At 37.0% G+C, this 12,880-nt stretch overlaps 5 protein-coding genes across 5 annotated transcripts in view; 1 reads left to right on the top strand and 4 right to left on the bottom strand.

Moving 5' to 3' along the window:
* Positions 1–12,880, top strand: part of LOC134813324 (zinc finger CCHC domain-containing protein 8-like) — a 101,634-nt gene that overhangs the window by 67,895 nt on the left and 20,859 nt on the right. The window lies entirely within an intron of this gene.
* On the bottom strand, positions 158–3,686 carry LOC134813328 (methionyl-tRNA formyltransferase-like). Its single transcript, XM_063821022.1, has 2 exons — positions 3,127–3,686; positions 158–1,146 (listed from the first exon to the last, which is right to left on the bottom strand). Exons 1-2 carry the CDS (start codon positions 3,448–3,450, stop codon positions 472–474), a joined length of 999 nt encoding a protein of 332 aa, XP_063677092.1. The 5' UTR covers positions 3,451–3,686; the 3' UTR covers positions 158–471.
* LOC134813331 (ubiquitin-related modifier 1-like) lies at positions 3,787–4,513 on the bottom strand. The gene is made up of 2 exons (XM_063821026.1): positions 4,282–4,513; positions 3,787–4,041 (listed from the first exon to the last, which is right to left on the bottom strand). Exons 1-2 carry the CDS (start codon positions 4,420–4,422, stop codon positions 3,889–3,891), a joined length of 294 nt encoding a protein of 97 aa, XP_063677096.1. The 5' UTR covers positions 4,423–4,513; the 3' UTR covers positions 3,787–3,888.
* LOC134812838 (uncharacterized) lies at positions 4,792–6,552 on the bottom strand. The gene is made up of 4 exons (XM_063820411.1): positions 6,372–6,552; positions 6,121–6,214; positions 5,894–5,974; positions 4,792–5,604 (listed from the first exon to the last, which is right to left on the bottom strand). Exons 1-4 carry the CDS (start codon positions 6,547–6,549, stop codon positions 5,484–5,486), a joined length of 474 nt encoding a protein of 157 aa, XP_063676481.1. The 5' UTR covers positions 6,550–6,552; the 3' UTR covers positions 4,792–5,483.
* LOC134812790 (uncharacterized) lies at positions 6,719–8,450 on the bottom strand. Its single transcript, XM_063820358.1, has 3 exons — positions 8,115–8,450; positions 7,800–7,913; positions 6,719–7,553 (listed from the first exon to the last, which is right to left on the bottom strand). The coding sequence occupies exons 1-3, from the start codon at positions 8,442–8,444 to the stop codon at positions 7,473–7,475; spliced, it is 525 nt and encodes a 174-aa protein (XP_063676428.1). The 5' UTR covers positions 8,445–8,450; the 3' UTR covers positions 6,719–7,472.

Consider the following 12,880-nt stretch of genomic DNA (forward strand, 5'->3'; position numbering starts at 1 on the left):
TTAGTATCGGCCTGATAATGAATATTACTGTGTAATGAAATAGTGGTCAGTTAAACATCACTTCCAGGTACACTGGTAACAGGGGCAAGATAAGAATAGGATCTTGTTTTAAAGGTTCAACTAAATTCATGCACAAGAGTTAAGACTCAAATGTTTTATGATTGACAATCACAGTGAGGATTTCATGTTTCATTACAAAACTTTCAAAATATCATCTTTCAAAATATCAACTTTGATTTAAAAATAAACAAAACTAACAAAACCACCCTTGAAACAGTAACTTTAGGTCACATCATTACTGTACAACTTCCATCACCTAATCTGAGGCCCGGACCCGGCTAATCAACAAAAAGCTCAAGTGTGCAGTGTCCAAGGCACACAAAACCTAAATCGCAAATGCCACTATTGACGGGCATTGCCAGTTACTCCTAATTCAATCAATTGTAAACAAGTTAATAATATTTAAAAAGGTCACCTAAATGTTTGAGTTTTCAGAGAATTCCCATAACTCGGAGTGTACACCATACGAAACACCTTCTCAACTCCGCTGCTACAATTATTTCTATAAAACTGATCAGCTGATATAACCGGTTTGAAAGGGAGAACCATTCTAGAAACCCCTAGAACAGTGTCCTCAGCACACTTCACTGCTAGTAACCCGTCCCAGAACACAAACTGCCCTGTTTTTAACCTGGTTCTGGCTAATTCTATAACATGTGGATCAGTAACAGGCGAGAGAGACATGAGTTTCAATGCTTTAGCTTGCCAACAAACCACCACTGAAATACCATAAAGGTCTAAACACCGTGAAATGTTAAATATCTGATCTGCTGTCTGAACCTGAGGGCACACACGTGACAAACTCTTCATCTGTTGTTTAGATAACCTAGGAGCGGGAGATGACATGTTCTTATCTTGTATTCTAGGTGCGCTGTGAGCGGGGTTCTGTAGAAACTGGCAGGTCACCTCAGCCATATTGTTAGCAGTGTGGTCCCAGAACTCAGTCCCAGACAGGGAGGTTGGAATGTTGAACTGGGTCTGGTGCAGTATCCTACCCGTGTCGAACGAGCGGGGGAGAGCTTCTAGAACAGTCACCCCGTATTTCTTATCTCCGTTTAGGAGAGTGTGCGGTAGAGGGGCAGCTCCCTGAAAATAGTGTAGTTTTGTATATATATAATACTATATTTAATACTTTCAACACTACTATATAACAAGTAATTTATATATTTAGTATAGTACTGTGTTTACTTAACTACTCCCTAGACTAGGTGGCAATGATAGTGAGACAGTGAGGGTCTGGAATATGAAATAGACCGGTTAAACTAGTTGGATATAATAGATATGATAATGACTTGGAGTCTGAAGGGGGACTGGAGTCTGTTCTAATATCTCTGTTAAAATATTGACAGTAATTTTACTTTGCTAAGTTTCATGTTGAGTTCTAGACGCTAAGTTAATAATATAATGATAAGTTAACAATATAAATTGCACAGTGCACCTCAGTGAGCATAGTGTGTATAATCACACCAAACACTAGAACCGTGGTCATTTATGCACTACTGAGCTAGGTTTGTTATGTCGTAATCTCATGAGAAGTTGAAGGTGCACGTGTGTAATATGCCTATCAGCTTGCTAAAAATTACTCGGTGGTATATTATAATGACTGTGGAGTGTGGACGTCTACAATCCACATTAGTTATATATCTGCTCGCATGGCTAGAGATATTATGTTAATGTATTGGCTAGAGATATGTTAATGGGTCGATATATTTATTTATAGAATATAATATTGTTCAACGTATGGATTCAGAATTTGGCAACGTCTTGAACAGGCTGCCCGATTAACATCTGAACCACGCTCATTGATACATATCAAATATCCATTATCCATGATAATACTATGTTTAATATAATATTATCCATAATAATACTATGTTTAATATAATATCATCCATGATAGACTAATCGTTCAAATTGGGGGGGATGCAACGTCAATTAATGTCAATTAATGTCAATTAATGTCAATTAATGTCAATTAATGTCAATGTCAGTTTTGCAAAATTTTGGAATACTGACATTAATTGACACAATATTTTTCGACCAGAGATTATGTAGTTTTACCATATTTTTAGCACTTTAGAACGTTTATATCATCAATTTATTCACTACTATCACATATGGAAATGTGAAATGTGAAAAAAATTCAGATCATTAAACAATAAAACTAAAATAAAACGGTTTTCCGAAATTTAATTTTCTTAAATGGGCGTGGCCATCCAAGGGCGTGGTTCTCAACATCATCAGAACTTAAAACCCACATTAAACGAAATGCCTTCATGACATTTATATTTGAATAACGAATCTTAAACAGCTAACATTACTCCTTCATACTAAAAAAGCCGATTCTAGATATTTTACCTGTATAAGAAACCAATAAAATATGGGCGTGGCCGGTGGGGACCGAAGATGGAAGAGTTGGAAGCTGAATTTTTTTTTGGTGGTCTTTAAACCTAAGGATCAACAGATAAGAACATACTCATAATTATTCAAGGACATTTTGTTTTTTGAACCGGTCTAACTTACATAGACGTGAATATCTTGAATATTTATCGAATAATGATAATCTCAAATTTCAAGACAACTTAATGTCAATTAATGTCAATTAATGTCAATTAATATCAATTAATGTCAATGTCAGTTTGGGGTTTTTATGGAATACTGACATTAATTGACGTTGCATCCCCCCTTCAAATTACACCACAGATCTCGAAGGCGGAGTGTGAGGTTTTAACATTATACTTGACGTGTTCAGTAAGGAGCATCACGGCTCTCGACAGACCAGGTGTAAAAGACCAATGAGTGCCGAAACGACGATTCTTTCGTTTAGATTTCACCAGTTATTCGCCTTTTTTCACTTTGTCTGTCGAGCACCGTTCTCCACTAAACACTAAAACAAATTATACCAGCATTATTACATAATATGCAACTAAGTGGCATGGTATAATTTATAGAATATGTTCAAATAAGCTCCAAGATTAATATTATCTAGCTCGTTGACATTCCTAATTAAGTGGCTGTATTCATTAATTATCATTCTAACAATGTATCAGATCCCTTAAAACTCACCTGATATTTGGGTATGAGAGAGGGATGGATGTTAACAAAACCCAGAGAGGTGCTTCTAATAACTTTACTAGGTATCATGTGTCCAAACGAAGCTACGACCCCAAGATGCTCAGAGAACGCAGCTGAAGATTTCCCGAACGGTAGAACTGATTTCCTGAACGTTTCAACAGGGAGACCATGTTTCTGGCAGTACTGGTAAACAGGTGATTTAGTGTGTTTGGTGACTGCACTGACGGTGTACCCGTGCTGGTGGACTTTAGAGAGCACAGCTGTAGAGAGGGTGTCTGTGCCGTAGAACAAGATGTTCTTGAAAGGTTGTTTCATATTCTACTACCCTACAGTTCCCTGTTGCAGAATCGGGTAGTGCTCTTTTTTGCGACCAGAGCTCAATTTGAAAAGTGGGTGTCTTTGCAATGGAATCTCTGTTAGCTACAGCGATTTCAATTGATAAGCTTCACTCCTACAATAAATTCTGTTATAGCCAATTTGACAAAATCCTTCAATTGAAAGCAAACAGTTACATAATAATACAATATAATGAAGAAACAAATTCCCTAATTCCCTCTCTGCAATAGTATAGTGCAATTAATACACATTTAACTGCTGTAATAATAATTGTATATAATAAAACTAAAACCTGCATTTAAGAGAAGACACGTCTTAAAACTTTAAAAATTCAATAAATAAAAGTTAAAACTAGCAATTTTGCACAATATAATATTATCTTCCAACGGAACAGTAGTTTCTTAAAATTCCCCGTCCTCAGCCGCCGTGTAAGGTAGATATAAACATGATATTATCTTTATTCTCAATCACATACTCCAACTCCCCTGATAACTCCCAATCAGCATCGTTAACAAGTACTAAAATACCCGGTCTCACTGTTTTACCCTGCATAAACAGTTCACTTCGTTCCTGAGACATATCATGATATTACAATTACTGGTGGTGGGTGTTAAAGATATCATTATATTGGAACTTATAAAATGACTAAATACAAGTCAATGGATCATTTAAACGATTTAACAGTTGTCATATTGGGGGAGCATTATATTATATCATTTAACTTATTTCAAATATTCACATATTTTGCGCATAAACTCATAAACAATCATAAAACAGCTCCAAATATGGAGTGCTATCTTTTACACTGACCTGCAGCAGGTTATCTCTGATCCAGGGTATCAGGGTACCCATGGTCCAGGCTTTCTCCTCTTCTGGTAATGTTATCTCGTGTTTACGCTTGTTTCCGAACAACAGTTCCGCTCCTCCCGCCAACTCTATCGTTATGTTCATCACGCGACTGTTACTTAGCAACTTGGTAGTTTCTCTTTCACTTTCTGTTAGTTAAATAACTAATCCAGTTTATCTTCACCTTTTCTTTAGTTTTTATCACGTTCTCTGATGTATCATAATATCATGACCCTAAAGTTATTGAATATTACCGTTAGAAATAGAGAAATAAATCATTATCCGGGATATTACCATCTTTATTTTCGCAGCACAATTCAAATTAATGCAACCGAAGAAATATTAGGTCACGAAGACACTTGTACTGTATATATAATGTATGTCCAAATATGATACTTAGATAGATCACTACGTTATTATTGCAATAAGTGTTACATAAGATAAGATGGCAGACACAAGTGAAACACACAGACGTCTTGTTAATAAATTAATCTTAACTAATACCTTGTGAAAGTAGCATAATTAGTAGTAAGTAAAGCGTGCAGATATTCCCGGCAAATAGTGGTGCAAGCAACACTAGTTTTATAGTTTGATAATTTAAGTGACCATTTGACAGAACGACGGAAACATTAAAATTATTTCCATACTATATATAAACTATATTTAAACACATTTTCACAAGGTACAGTCATCCCAGTTTAAAAAGTTCAACATTGTACAAAATGTTGGTAAAGCTGCACCAATTTAGCCATGCTGTTGTGATTTCTGCAGTGGTTTATTAATTTACCAAATAAATTAATAAATAAATCACGACGGTAGTTATTAGTTAAAATAAGAGAGCAAAGTTAACGGTCCTCGGTTCGAGCTACTTGATTAGCATAATGAAATAAATCATTGCAGTTTTAAATTAAATCCTCGTACTATCTATTCGCACAGTTACTAATAGTGGGGTGTAGTGGATAAAACAAATGATAAAACCCACACTTTTTCTTAGCTCGGACAGAAACCATTAAAGTAAACGTCAAAAAATTAAAAAATATACTAAAAAAGATCATAATCGGCGAGTAAAACTCTGAAGCAATAAAAACTTTAAAACACTCTTCCTCCACAAATAACCACCCATTGAGCTGCTCTTGAATTAAATCTAATCCTAATTGAGTTTCTAATTAAGCAGGTTTCAGGAACTTCCTTCTCTCCTTGTTTGTCTCCACAAGTTCCTCCTCGTCGGAAGAGTCCTCTCCTAGTCCAGGAGCTCTCTTCTTATTGTTGGATACCAGACTGTTGTACCTATGATAGGTGAGTTAGTAAAGTAGTCATGATGGTGGAACATATTGAGAGAGTGAAACTCCAGTTAGGAAGGGGATTAGGACCCCTCCAAACCAACATTATACACTTTCTGTTATACCAGCAGGCAACAGTAAAGCTAATGTCAGTAATCTTAGAATTGCTTAAGTTACTTCCATCGATTATGACAGCTACAAATTTTATGCTATATTTGCACATACACTCTATATAAGTTACAGTTTATTAATAGTAATACTGTCACTGTTTTATGTCACTTAACGTTACAGTTTACCTGGAGCTCATTTCAGAAGCTGTCACTCCATCCATCTCTTCAACCTCCTCCTCTGATTTGTCATCTGAATTTTTCAGGCGACTGCAATAGATTTAATTAAGAAGTGAACTTTAATACCTGGAGCGATAAGGTCTAAGGTATATGCAGGAATGCGTAACAGTAGCTTGTTGTGGCATTTGCTAGCGACAAAAACCTACTTAAATACTGTATGATAGTGAAAAACTCACTTCTTCTCAGCAAGTAGTTTCTCGATGTAAGGGTTAAACTGTTTTGAAGTGATTCTCCCAATCTCACAGAGATCCTCTAGTTTCATGTAACTCTCTGAAATATAATCTTTAAACAAACTGTACCCTCAACTTGATCGTATCAAACCACTATTGCCACTTCATCACTGTCAATGTATGTATATTGTATACATTATAGTTGATTCTGGTGTCTCAGAATATTTCTGTTATTTAAATCAATAACAAAATCTCACCGTCAATAATGATATTTCTCTCGGGAACCCCTCCGGAGTCTACAATCCACTGTGTGTCCCTGTTACTGCTGGCTGCGTTCAACTCATCGTCCCCGTTGGACCGTGACATAAACTTCATCTGCAGTATACTCTTGCTGAGGTTCCGCTTATCCGGGTTGTGGCCTGCTTTTCCTGTCATCTTCAAGCTATTGTATTGGGTGAGTTAGTTGTGATGTTGTTTTAGATTCTTTGTGTGTTTAATCGGTAAGAAAATAAGAATAATTTTAGTTTCAATCAAACATGTGTTTGGTAATCAAGATTCATGACTCATTACAGAAGTCCTGATTTGATAAGTCAATAAAATACTATTTTCAAGGCAATCGGATATCATTGAACATTCTAGATATAGATATAGATGTGAAGAAAGATGTAAAACAAGCGTAAGGGGAAGGGGGAAAAGCTTACATTCGTGTTATTTCTACACAATAGCTGTATGTAAAGAGGAAGGATCTTAAAAGGCCAAAATGGCTTACAAAATATATGAACAAACCCTAAGCTAAGGTAACAATATGAGGATTAAAATATAGCCTCATTAGAAAATTAGCGATAATATATATAATCACATAAAACAGTCAATATTTATTTACATCATAAAAGTTTATACATGTACACACGTTTTTAATAGATTTTATTCAATAATCAATAAGGTCAATGGAAATTATGGAGCTTTAAATAGAATAAATAGATTTCAATACTCAAGGAGAGATAATGAAACATGTCAGTTGAAATGTAAACTGTACTTTTAATAGGTAAATAGACTTGTAATTAATAAACTATCAGTTATTTTAATTTTTGCTTGTCACAGTCTAATCATCAGCTATATAACTCAACACTAATCTGCAGCTGATAACACGAACATTTTTTAGAAAGAGTTGGAAATTTCTGACTTTGAAGCAGGCAGTAACTTAATAACCGTGATAATAAGAAAAAGCTATTCTTAGTGGTTTCCATAGTGTCAGCAGAATAACAGGTAAATCATTATTATAAGGACGTTGGTATGTTACCATGACAATAGTACTGTTACCATGACAACACTACTGGAGGATGCAGGAGAGAGTTAAATCACCAGAGCGGGTTCTTCTGGAACATCCCTTTCCAGTGAGAGCTGGTTGTTTTATCCATCTTTTGAAGCAGGAATGATACCTGTTAAATAACGCAACTTAAGTAGAGTATTACTATTACTACTACTATTATTACTACTACTACAACTATATGTAAAGTAACTTAGTAGAGTAGTCCTACATACAGTTACTATAATTATAACTGATGCTTTTATATATTTTAGTAGTTTATTGTTTTTACAACCTACATGGTGTACAAAAATAGCGCAAGTTATGAGTGATAAATCAATAGAATTATGAGTTATTTCTATTTAACTACAAGTCATACCTGACCACTGATCTGAACTAGATCATCATTGATCTTTTCTCTTCTTCGTTCTGGCAGTTCCACGATTGCCTTCTCCAACAAAGCAACTCTATCAGATATACCGCGAACTCTGTCCTGAAATTAAAAGTAGTCAACCTTCTGTGTTACAGCAGTGTGGTGAAACTTGATTCAGTTAAATTAAATGCTCATGCAAACATTTGCAATATTTATTTGTATGTCACTATAAGGTCTAATTTCTAGTGGCTTCGGAATCACTTGTTTTATGTTAATTGATATCGAATGGACTTTATTATACTCTTTTTTTTCGTTTTGTACCTCGATCGAGTAAGTTGCATCATTGTTGACAGATCTGGAAGTCAAGGGAACAGTGGCGTGGGGCTGTACAGCCTCAAGGGTGAATGGTTCCTCTCGGCTACTGGCTTCAAATGATTGGTAAGACAACGGCACGACTGAGCCTCTTTTGTTGCGCAGTTTTAGGATGAGTCGGAAATCTGTTATGTCACACTTGAGCATGAAGATCTTACGGATATCGTCTGAGGTTTGATCCTCATAAATGACAACAGATGTTAGTTCTTCTGAGCCATTGATAAGTTTCAGCTTTACAAACACCTGCTTCTTGTTCCTAAGAAACTGATTTGATGGCATCTTCCCTAAATTGTATTAAAAAGTTATAAAACAACAGTAGAGTAAAACTACAAATTTATGTTAATATTTTATTTCAGTAGACCGTTACAACCAGAATCTTATGTTGAAACAAATTGTATTTGTTGAAAGGGGGGGTCGGGGTCGGAACAGTGGCATAACGAAGGGCCCCGCTGACCCCGCTATGCGGGGGGCGACGTCTTAGGGGGGCGCCAAATCGCCGTTTGAATGTGGGACAATTTCGAAAACTTAACTAAAGTACTAGCAAAACTGCGCGTTTTGCCCTAATTTGTTCAATTTTAGGGAGGGGCGCCAACAGGGGGGGGGGCGCCAACAGGCAACGTTACGCCACTGGGTCGGAAAAGACTGAATTAGAAGGTATGTTACGATTATTTAATCTAAAGAACAGAGAAAATGTTGCAAACAATGAAGTTCATTATAACTTTTAGTTCTTCCATAGAATGCCTTGGATATTGCGCCAATAAACAAAATTTGCACAAGGTGCTTGGTATAGGGTAAAATGTCGATAATATATTCAGTTATGAAGGCTGTTATTGTTATATTTCGATATCGATAGGCTCCTTTGTTAGGCTAAATACGCAATCCGACTGCTTACACAGAGCCACCAAGCTGTTATCAAAATGTGAAGTATATCATCTTGAAGGAACATTGGTAGCAATGAAACATTTTGTAGCAATGGACCGTTTTGTAGCAATAGACCATTTCTGTTACTCGTGTATAATTGTGCCCTGCCAATTAGAATTAGAATCAAATTTACACAGCAATACAATAAGAATAAAAATAATTTAAGAAGCTTCAATCTGCTGTGCAGGACATTCAAGTCAGTCGAAAACTGTTAGCAGAACACCCTTCTAGGGACATAAGGATATAGTATGTAAAACATAATGAGTAATAAATTAATGAGTGAAAAAATAAGATATGATTTAACAGTGAACTGTGGGCATGAAGGTAACAATTAAGATTACATAGATGCCCACTTTGGGATTACGTTAGTAATGTTATTTACAGTTATAAACAGAGAAGTATAGAACAATAATAGATTGGCAATGATAACAATTGCATCACTTGATTTGATTTAATGTATATATTGTTTAAATGACCTTTCTGCACATTTCAAGAAAGTTCAGAACATTAAGAAATTATTTTAAAATCTAATAATTTCTCTATTGTATATAGTGTCTGTACAAGTTTCAATTACCAAATCCAAAATAAAATGAAGCACAATATTTGGAAATTTCAAGAAATTAAAACAATCGAGACTACAACCAGTTCTTTTAATGCAGCGCTCGATTTTTCCAGTACGATATGGATCGGTTAAAATATGGAAAAGGCGCGCGGCTCGAGCTCACCATTGACAATATTTGCGGCTTGCTTATTACTGGCCGCACTCAGCCTGTCATTCCGCCTAATCTCTATTCGTTTATGAACATGATAGCCTGAGGTCCCCAGGTAACTCGCTTAAAATTGTACTTTGGTGGGGCATAATTGATAATTTACAAACTGTGGAGGGACTGAAATTTGATTTAAACAATTTATGTTACGCTAGCACAGTGAACGACTTGGCAGAAAAAACCAAATAAAATATTGTCATATATTGTATGACCCGCCGCACATGAGTGCGCAGCTCCCCCTGTATCGCAGAAACAGTTTCTGCGATACAGGGGAAATGCACACTCGTGTGCGGCGGGCCATACAACGTATGACAAATAAAATCGATGTCCACATTTGTAATATGAATGTGCTGCTCCCCAGCTGTATCGTAAGAACGATAGTGAAACGACCGTGGGGACCACGACGTGATACAAGTCCACACTATATGTATTTTGCATTACTTTGAACAATGAACGCTTAGCAAAAATATAACACTTATATATCTGAAAAATTGTTTTAATTGAAAAGGGTCCATAAGCATAGCATATATTTTTGCTCTATCCAGAGCCCTTTTGCTTGCAGTATCACATTGATTTGCGATGTTGACGTTGACCATTGTTAATGGTCTGGCCCGGCACGCGCTACTTCGTAGCACGTGCCATCGGGCCATTTCGAGAAGAAATTTAGACGAGTAACATCCGTCCGCGTCAATTCACGATGTCAATCTTTTGCATTTTGCTGCTCTGCATAAGTGGTTGTGAGAAGCATTATTGCAATTGGATGCGCGCGCGGCAACCTATTGCAGTACGCGTAGACACATGGCTATGCAAAGCATAAATCATTTATTAGGCTATTTTTTGCTGATAGTAGAGCCTTTGTGCTGAGATAATCGTTTTTCTTGTATCACGTCGTGACCCCCATTGTCGTTTGACTATAAAGTATACCCCTGTAGAGTTTCAACGATACAGGGGGAGCCGCGCGCACACACTTGCGCTGCGGGTCATACAACGTATGACAACGTTTTTCTTGGAGGACAATTTGCCGCTTAGACGCGCCTCGCAAATTATCATTTTTATTTTGCATCGACGAGATCGTTTTTGTTTTAATTCGCAGATCAACGATCTGGAAGGGTTGACATTTGATTCACGATGTCAATCCTTCGCATCTCGCCGATTTACTGGGCCGCGCTCAGCCTTTCATTCCGCCAAATCTATATTCTAATGAACATAATAGCCTGGGGTCCTCAGGTAACTCGCCGATCTGCATACGTGGTTGCGAGAAGCATTATTGGATGCGCGCGCGCGACCCAGTAGTGCATCGCGCTACAAGGTTGACATCGTCAATCAAATGGTTAAGCAAATTATTTGTCGAGTTCAGTTAGCTAGGGATTGGGTTACTGGGTTAGGGTTAGGACTGGGATCAGATTAGAGGGTTAAAGTTTCGAATTGTCATTCAGAGCCACCTAGAGGAAGTGTTATAAAAAAGTCATGTGACTGTCGAGTGTAGAGTGCAGAGTGATTAATCATCATCCATTATTTGATACACAGCTCAATTTAATAGTGCAGTGCATTGCGTTATTGTATCAAATCGCACTACAATCGTGTCGATAAATAAGATTTTATATTAAGTCTAGCGTGCCGCGCACCATGATGTGCTTAAAATCGAGCGCTACTTTTACATTTTTATTAAGTTTATCGTAGAGGCTCTTACGGGCAAATATCACGCTTCTTTGCTCGAGCCCTGGGACTTCTTTTAGGGTTCTTATATGATAGAATGGAGTGTACTGAACACTCTGACGGTATCGGGAACCTTCTAGAGCCTTCAGAAGCTGTGTTGTGAGCACTTTACTGCCAAAACTTCGGACATCTACAGACACCGGAATATCGACTAAAAATTTTTTCTGAGTTGTTCCCCTAATTTCTCTTAGGTTGCTTAAGCCCTAGAAAGTGTCAGATCGTCTAAATATTGCTCCATTCCGGTGTTAGAGACCGGTACCGGGAATTCCGGTCGATTACTGGTTAATTCATGATCATAATTTATTACTCAAAGCCCTAGAAAGTGTCAGATCGTCTAAATATTGCTCCATTCCGGTGTTAGAGACCTCGAAAATTTCGACCTCGTAGAACGTGTTGCGCGTCGTATGTAGTGTTTACAATGGAAAAAGTGCACTTAAATCTAATTCGGTTGCGGCGCGTGACGTATCTAGCACGATATTTGCTCGAAAGCGCGTCACTGCGCCAGAAACCTCGTGGTACCGTAACACTTAGTCAGGGACGAAACGGAATCTCGTTAGCTTTTCGTGTTAAAAGCGATTTCTCAACGGTTATCACCTCTCTAGATGATTCTTAAAACATTTGGACTTCATTGCATTTTTGAAATAAATGCAATGAGGGCGTTTTCGGCCACACCCCTTTTCAGGGTTTCGCGGTCACTCGAATTTTTGTATTTCAGCCCAGGAAGGTTTTAAAGACTATTCCGATACACCAAAATGTGCCTAATAGCCACATTTATATACAACTTATGAAGCAACATTTACCTTAAAATGCTTCGTTTCGGAAATATGGCCGAAAAACGGTTTTTGGCTTGACGCAGTTCATAATTTCCATGATTTTTGGCATTTTCGCCTAGGAAGGTCGTAGAGACTATTTTGATATACTAAAATGTACATAATGGCCACATTTATATACAACTTATGAAGCAACATATACCCTAAAAGGCTTACTTTTGGAAATGTGGCTGAAAAACGAATTTTTGCCGAGCGAACAATGACAGTATTCACAAATGGGCTATTGGACTGTTAACTAAAAAGGTCTTAAAGAAGACTCATGAGGAACATAGCATTTGTCATAAGATGTAAGATGACTCACTTTGTGTCCAGAAACACTCACAAAAATTGTAGAATAATCTACTTTATTGGGCATCTCTCTTAATGGGCCAGGACAGCAGCATATTTGTGTCTTACGAAAGGGCAATTTTTCAAAATTACGGTTACTTTAGTAATGGTCAAAGTAAAGGTCAAAGGGTCAGTTGCTAACAGAAAATTGTTT

This window comes from Bolinopsis microptera, chromosome 3 (assembly GCF_026151205.1).
Source record: "Bolinopsis microptera isolate Bmic1 chromosome 3, MBARI_Bmic_1.0, whole genome shotgun sequence".
Lineage (NCBI taxonomy): Eukaryota > Metazoa > Ctenophora > Tentaculata > Lobata > Bolinopsidae > Bolinopsis > Bolinopsis microptera.